The 7305-nt window shown below is 53.3% G+C and overlaps 1 protein-coding gene and 1 long non-coding RNA gene across 2 annotated transcripts; both read right to left on the reverse strand.

Moving 5' to 3' along the window:
• Positions 1-342: 342 nt before the first annotated feature.
• Positions 343-2790, reverse strand: NEDD8 (NEDD8 ubiquitin like modifier). The gene is made up of 4 exons (XM_066571213.1): positions 2706-2790; positions 2472-2519; positions 1056-1138; positions 343-567 (listed from the first exon to the last, which is right to left on the reverse strand). The coding sequence occupies exons 1-4, from the start codon at positions 2721-2723 to the stop codon at positions 474-476; spliced, it is 243 nt and encodes an 80-aa protein (XP_066427310.1). The 5' UTR covers positions 2724-2790; the 3' UTR covers positions 343-473.
• Positions 2791-3515: 725 nt separating this feature from the next.
• Positions 3516-6961, reverse strand: LOC136570813 (uncharacterized). Its single transcript, XR_010785570.1, has 3 exons — positions 6812-6961; positions 4460-4555; positions 3516-3533 (listed from the first exon to the last, which is right to left on the reverse strand). It is a non-coding gene; the product is annotated as an uncharacterized lncRNA (long non-coding RNA).
• Between the last annotated feature and the right edge of the window lie 344 nt (positions 6962-7305).

Here is a 7305-nt window from a genome sequence, read left to right on the forward strand (position 1 = left end):
GGAGGTTAAAAGGGGAGAAAAGGGGAAGAAAAAATGTTCGGTATAAAAAATTGGTATTTTGGAGTTCAAATTAATTTTTTGAGGAAAAAACGAGGATTAAGGGTGAAAAATTAGGAGTTTGCAGGTAAAAACTGAGATTTTGGGCTATAAGTTAGAATTTTGGAGCCGAAACAGTTAAATGTGGGCTGAAATGTTTCCTTTGGAATCATAACCTTGATTTTGGGTCCAAAAGTGGTGATTTTGGTTATTTCCTGGCCAAAAAATTGGATTTTGGGTGACCACTGCAAATTTTAAATAGGAAATTACATCACTGACACACCTATGACGTCACAAACACACTGCTGACATCATCAGCGAACCTTTATTAAATAATAACGGATCCATGAACAGGAAATGACCTCAGGGATAGGGGAAACGTGAGTGGGCATGGCTTAAAGGGAAAGGGGGTGTGATCTGAGACTGGCCACGCCCCCTCAGAGCCTGGCCACGCCCCCTCGAAGGGCCAGCACAAGATGGAGGACAGAGCCCCCCTGGATTTTGTAGTCGGCCGCCGTCTTCTCATCGTTCCTGGGGGAGGAGTCAGAAAGACCACACCCACTTATGCCACACCCCTTTGAGGCACACCCTGCTGTGATATCACACCAACTTCCCACCCCCAATGCTCCACCCACCCAATTAAACCCCAAATTGTCCAATTTTTAATTTCAATTCCCTCATTTTTAACCCCTTTAGGCCCCTCCCACTTAAGCCCTGCCCCCACCCACCATTTTAAGGCAATTTGCCACCATTTTAACCCAAATTTTCCCATTTTTCACCCCTTAAAGGTCTTCCCTGTTTAAGCCCTTCTCTGTTTAGCCCTACCCACTTAAGCCCCACCCCCAGCCACCATTTTAACTTTATTGCTGCCATTTTAACTTTATTGCTGCCATTTTAACCCAAATTTCCTCATTTTTACCCCAGGTCTCCCAAATTAAACCCCGCCCCTTTTCCCTATGACCACGCCCTCCTTAAGCCCTGCCCAGCCGTGACCACGCCCCTCTTTAAGCCCCGCCTACATCTGCTTGCCGCTGTAGATCAGCCGCTGCTGCTGAGGGGGGATCCCCTCCTTCTCCTCCACCCGCTCTTTGATCCGTTCCACCTGCGCCACAAAAAACACATATGGGCACATCTGGGGAACACCTGGGGTACACCCGAGCACATCTGGGAACATTTGGGGAGATTTTGGGCAACTTTGGGGACATCTGGAGGTTTCGGAGGTTTAAAAATATGGGCGCCGCCATTTTGGGTCTTAGAGATGGGGAAGTGTGGCGGAGCGCCGCCGGAAGTGGACGGCGCTAAAGGGCGGGCTGGCAGAGCTGGAGGACTCGTCTATGGTTTTAAAAGGGCAATGGAGGATGGGGACCGCGTTAAAGGGGTGATGGCGGGGAAAGGAATTGGGAGGGACTGGGATGAACTGGGACCTTCCTGGGGAATACTGGGAGGGACTGGGAAAGGGATTGAACCATACTGGGAGGGAATGGGAGAGACTGGGATGAACTGGGAGGGGATTTGGGGTTACTGGTTTATACAGGGATGGGGTTTGGGGGCACTGGGAGGGAACTGGGCCATACTGGTTAATACTGGGGGTTCACTGGTTTGAAATGGGAGGGACTGAGAGGGGACTGGGTCATACTGGGAGAGGATTTGGGGTTACTAGGATGAAGTGGGAGGGACTGGGAAGGAACTGGAAGGAACTGGGAGGTTCCTGAGGGTTACTGGGAGGGACTGGGACCACTTTCGGCCATACTGGGAGGGAACTGGGATGAACTGGGGGCCAGTGGGACCTTACTGGGCCATACTGGGATGGACTGGGAGGAACTGGGAGGGAACTGGGTCAAATTAGGAGTTACTGGGAGTGGATTTGTGGTTATTGGGATGAACTGGGAGAGACTGGGATGGACTGGGAGGTGACTGGGTGGGACTGGTTTATACTGGGAGGGACTGGGAGAGACTGGGAAGGACTTGGAGAGAACTGGGCCATACTGGGAGGGACTGGGAGGGGGTTTGCGTTGCTGGTTTATACTGGAATGGGGTTTGGGGGCAATGGGAGGGAAATGGTTTGATGTGGGAGGGACTGGGAGGGAACTGGGATGAACTGGGAATTACTGGGAGGGGATTTGGGGTTACTGGGATGAACTGGGATGTACTGGGATGGAACTGCAAGGAAACTGAGAGAGACTGCGAAAAGACTAGGCCATACTGGGATGAACTGGGAGGCCATTGGGTCATACTGGGATGAACTGGGAGGCACTAGGAAGGAACTGGACCATACTGGGATGAACTGGGAGGGGACTGGGCCATACTGGGACGCCCCTCCCCATTACTGGGACCAACCTGGCAGCCCCCCGGGGCTTCCCCCCACCCTTAACCCGCTCCTTACCGACCCCTAACTGGTCCATACTGGTTTATACTGGTCCAAACTGGGAGCTCACCTTGTCCGTGGGCTCGATGTCGATCTCGATCTCCTTGCCCGTCAGCGTCTGTAGGGGGCGCCATGTTCCCACAATGCACCGCGCGCCCTCCCCTCACGCTTCCCCACCCCGCTAAAACCGCCCCAAAATCCGCGAATTTCACCCCAAATCCCCTCCGCGCCTCCCCTCCCCGCTCGCTAAAGGCGGGAAATGCAAAACTTTTCCCGAAATCCGCGGTTTTCACCCCAAAAATACCTTGACTTTGATGAGCATCGTGGCGGCTGCGGCGCCTTCGGAGCCGCCGAGCGGAAGCGGAAGCGAAGCCCTGCCCGCTAAACCCGCAGTGCCAACATCTAAAATGGCGGCAGAAGCGCTTCCGGTTTTTCAGCCAATCACAACGCTCTGCCCGCCCCTTGCCAGCAGCAAAAATGGCGGCAGTTGTAGTTCTCGGACTGCTTTTGGACACTGAACGCGCTTCATTGGTTAAATGCGCTGTCAATCAACGGCGTTACAGCCCGCCTTGACCGGGCTGCTCCATTTTGATTCGCCGGGGGGGAAACCCCAAAAAAAGCCTCTTTTAACCCCAAATTTTGCCGGGGAAACTCTCAGTGACGTCACGGCAGGCGTCCTAACTTTCCTCGCTCTGACCGGCTGCCAAAATCACCCCGAAAACCTCATTGGCTGCTTCAGCCTCCCCCTTATTATAATGGTCTGACCCACTCACGGTATGGGGAAAAGCGAAGGGGGCGGAGCCTACGGCGGCGTGGGCGGGGCTTTCTCCTGAATCAATGAATTTATAAACATTAATTAGGAGCTTAATTACCAAATAATTAAGAGGTGGGACTTGTGGGCGTGGCTACTTACATGGGCGTGGTTTTCTTAGGCGGAACTGTGTGCAACAAAGGCGCTGTGGGCGGAGTTTATGGGAAGTTAATGATCTAATTTGCATTTTGCCAATCCCACCCCATTTAAATCCCGCCTACCTGGGTGGGCGTGGCGAACCTCGGCAAAATACCGCTGCAGGCGAGGGAGGGGGCGTGGCTTAGAGCCAGGAGGGGCATGGCTTCTACAGAGCTGGTCCAGCTGTGCCATATAAGGAAAAATAGGCGGAGCTTAAGAAAAGAGGGCGGGGCTGGGGAGGATGAGAGGGTGTGGGTCAATTTTGGGGGAATTGTGAGGGTTTGGGGCAATTTTGGTAAATTTTGGATGCGTTTTGGATGCCTTTCATTATTTTGGGGTGAATTTTTTGGTGAATTTCATGAATTTGTTTGATTTTGGTCAAATTTTTGTTGAATTTTGTCAAACTTTTCCAAATTTTTGGTATTTTTTTGTCAATTTTCTTAATTTCAGTTGATTTTTCTTAATTTTGGCTAAATTTTCTGCCTCTTACGGTAATTTTGGCTGATCTTTGTTAATTTTGGATGAAATTTAGAAAATTTTTGTTAAATTTGGATGAGTTTTGGATGATTTTCATTTATTTTGGGAGAATTGTGTGTCTTAATATAATTTAATACAAAAAAACCAATTTTGGTTATTTTTATTAATTTTAGGTGAGCTTTAGCTGAATTTTGGTTGAATTTTCACTAATTGAATAATATCAAAATAATTGAATAATATTAAAATAATTGAATAATATTAAAATAAATAATATTAAAATAATTAAATAATTTTCAAATAAATACTTAATAATTGAATAATATTCAAATAATTAAATAATATTGAAAGAAATAATTAAATAATAATGGAGTAATATTAAAATAATTGAATAATATAAAAATAATAAAATAATTTAATTTTCACTAATTGAATTTTCAATAATTTTGGTAAATTTTGTGTCATTTTCCCTTATTTTTATTGATTTTTCTTAATTGTGGATGAATTTTCTGCAATTTCTGTTAACTTTGGGCCATTCCCATTCATTTCCCTCACCCATTCCCATATAAGGCAAAAGGGGCGTGGTTTCCCTTTAAGTGGGTGTGTCCCCATGCAAGCCCCGCCCCTTTCCTCACCTGGGGCAGGTCGGGGGGGGGCAGGGCGCTCTCCAGGCGGAACAAAAACTCCAGGAAAAGGTTCCCGAGGGACCGGCGGAACCGCGCACCGTACTCCTAATGGGGAAACTGGGATGGACTGGTTTGTACTGGGAGGGGGTTTGGGGTCACTGGTTTGTACTGGGATGAACTGGGAGGGAACTGGGAGGGACTGGGAGGGGATTCGAGGTTGCTGGTTTATACTGGGATGGGGTTTGAGGGTACTGGGAGGGAACTGGGAGGGGATTTGGGGTTACTGGGATGGAACTGGGCCATACTGGTTTATACTGGGAGGGGCTGGGAGATCACTGGGCTATACTGGGAGTGAACTGGGAGGGACTGGGAGGAGATTTGGGGTTACTGGTTTATACTGGGATGGACTGGGAGGGAACTGGGAGGGACTGGTTTATACTGGGAGGGACTGGGCCATACTGGTTTATACTGGGTGGGGACTGGGAGATCACTGGGCTTTACGGTTTATACTGGGAGGTCACTGGGAGGGACTGGGAGGGGATTTGGGGTTACTGGTTTATACTGGGATGGGGTTTGAGGGTACTGGGAGGGGCTGGGAGGTGACTGGGCCATACTGGTTTGTACTGGGAGGGACTGGGAGATCACTGGGCTGTACTGGGAGTGACCTGGGAGGTGACTGGGCCACACTGGTTTGTACTGGGAGTGGATTTGGGGTTACTGGTCCATACTGGGAGGGCTAAGGGATAGAATTACTGGCCCATACTGGTTTATACTGGTCTCACCTGCAGGAAGGCCTCCAGGCCCCGCCCACTTCCCAGAATTCCCAGCACCTGCTCCCGGAAGTGCTCCTCGGCCACGCCCACCAGGGGCCGGCCCTGCAGCGTCTGAGGGGGGCAGGGCCTGAGTCAGACCACGCCCCTTTTAACCATATATGGGTGTGAAACGATGGGAGGCCACGCCCCTTTGACCTTATATGGGTGTGGGGAGGAAGGGGGTGAGTCTGGGAGTGGCCACGCCCCTTTAACCATATATGGGTGTGGGGCTAGTAGTGGCCACGCCCTTCTGGGAGGGGGTAGAGGGGGCTCAGAGCTCCCAGTTTAAACCAGTTTGGTCCCAGTTCATCCCAGTTTGGCTCCAGAGCCCTCCCAGTTCATCCCAGTTCCCTCCCAGTGCCTCCCAGTATGGCCCAGTTCCCTCCCAGTTTGATCCCAGTTCATCCCAGTATAAACCAGTAACCCCAAATCCCCTCCCAGTTCCCTCCCAGTCTCACCCCGAGGGCGTGGCCGTTCTCTGGCCCCGCCCCCTCCGGGAAGAGCCAATCCAACGCGTCCAGCACAGCGGGGGAGGGGCCAAGCTCTCGCAGCAATGACGTCACCACCTGGGGGGAGGGGGGAGGGAGCAAGGGTGGGGGAGGGACTGGGGGGCGTGGCCTGGAGGGTTCCATGCCCATAAAAGGGCAGGGGGTGGGGTTTAAAGGGGTGGGCGTGGCCTAGAGACAAGAGGGGCCCTTAAAAGGAGAGGGGGTGGGTTTTTGAGGGGAGGGCGTGGTCTATACATCAGTGGGCGTGGCTTAGACAAAAGAGGCGTGGTTTTAGCACATAATAGGCTAGAATGAGTAGCGTTTAACAGGTGGGCGTGGCCTAGCCTTAAGTGGGTGTGGCCTAACTGATCTAATAGTTTCAATGGGCGTGGTTTAGAGGGGTGGGCGTGAGTGTATGGGGTGGGCGTGGTCTGTAGGTGAGTGGGCGTGGCTTGGCAAGAAGTGGGTGTGGCCTACCTGAGCCTTGAGCCCCAGCGTGAGCCCCGCCCGGTGCCGGGGCCGCAGCAGTGCCGGGGCCCCGCCCCCCACGGCCTCCAGCAGCGCCAGGAGCCGGCCCCAGCCACGCCCATCCAGGCCACGCCCACCGGGACCACGCCCGGACAGGCCACGCCCCCTCAGAGCCCACCAGGCCCCGGCCAGGGCCAAACGCAGGGAGGGGGAGGGGCTGGGGGGGAAGAACAGAGGGGGCAGTGAGAGACCAGTATGGACCAGTATGGACCAGTATGGACCAGGACGGCCCTCCCAGTCCATCCCAGTTCAGCCCAGTATGGCCCAGTCGCCTTCCAGTCCATCCCAGTGAGTTCCCAGTTCATCCCAGTTTGGTCCAGTGAGCTCCCAGTTCAGACCAGTTCATCTCACTGCCGCCCCAGTTCAGGCCAGTACGGCCCCAGAGCCCTCCCAGTTCATTCCCAGTTCATCCCAGTATCCCCCAGTGCCTCCCCGTTCATCCCAGTATCCCGCAGTTCCCTCTCATTTCCTCCCAGTCCATCCCAGTTCCCTCCCAGTTTAATCCCAGTCCCTCCCAGTCCGCCCCCCCTCACCTGACGTCACTCCCGCCCATCCCCAGCCGTTTTCCCGCGCGCTCTCTCGCTGACGTCACTTCCGTTCCGGCCCCGCCGCTCTCCCGGCCGCTCTCGGCTCCCTCCGGTAATGGCGGCAGCGGCGACACCGGCGGCGCGCGCCCTGAGTGACGTCATCTCCCCGCGCCGCGCCCGCGCTCGCTCCCCATTGGCCGCCGCTTCCGCCAATCCCCAGCGGGTCCCCCAGAGAACGCCCCGCCCATTAAATGACGTCACTCGTTGTGCTTTTGAACTGCGCTTTATTAAAGGGCGGGAAAGGGACGTCATCGCGGCGCGGTGACGTCATGGGGAGAAGGTGGGGAGGAACTGGGGCTCCCAGTACGGACCAGTATGGACCAGTGACCCCTCCCAGTGCTCCCAGTATGGACCAGTATGACCCAATCCCTATCCCAGTATGGACCAGTATGGCTCCCAGTGCTCCCAGTATAAACCAGTATGGCTACCAGTGCTCCCAG

Source organism: Molothrus aeneus, unplaced genomic scaffold (genome assembly GCF_037042795.1).
Source record: "Molothrus aeneus isolate 106 unplaced genomic scaffold, BPBGC_Maene_1.0 scaffold_393, whole genome shotgun sequence".
Taxonomy (NCBI): Eukaryota; Metazoa; Chordata; class Aves; order Passeriformes; family Icteridae; genus Molothrus; species Molothrus aeneus.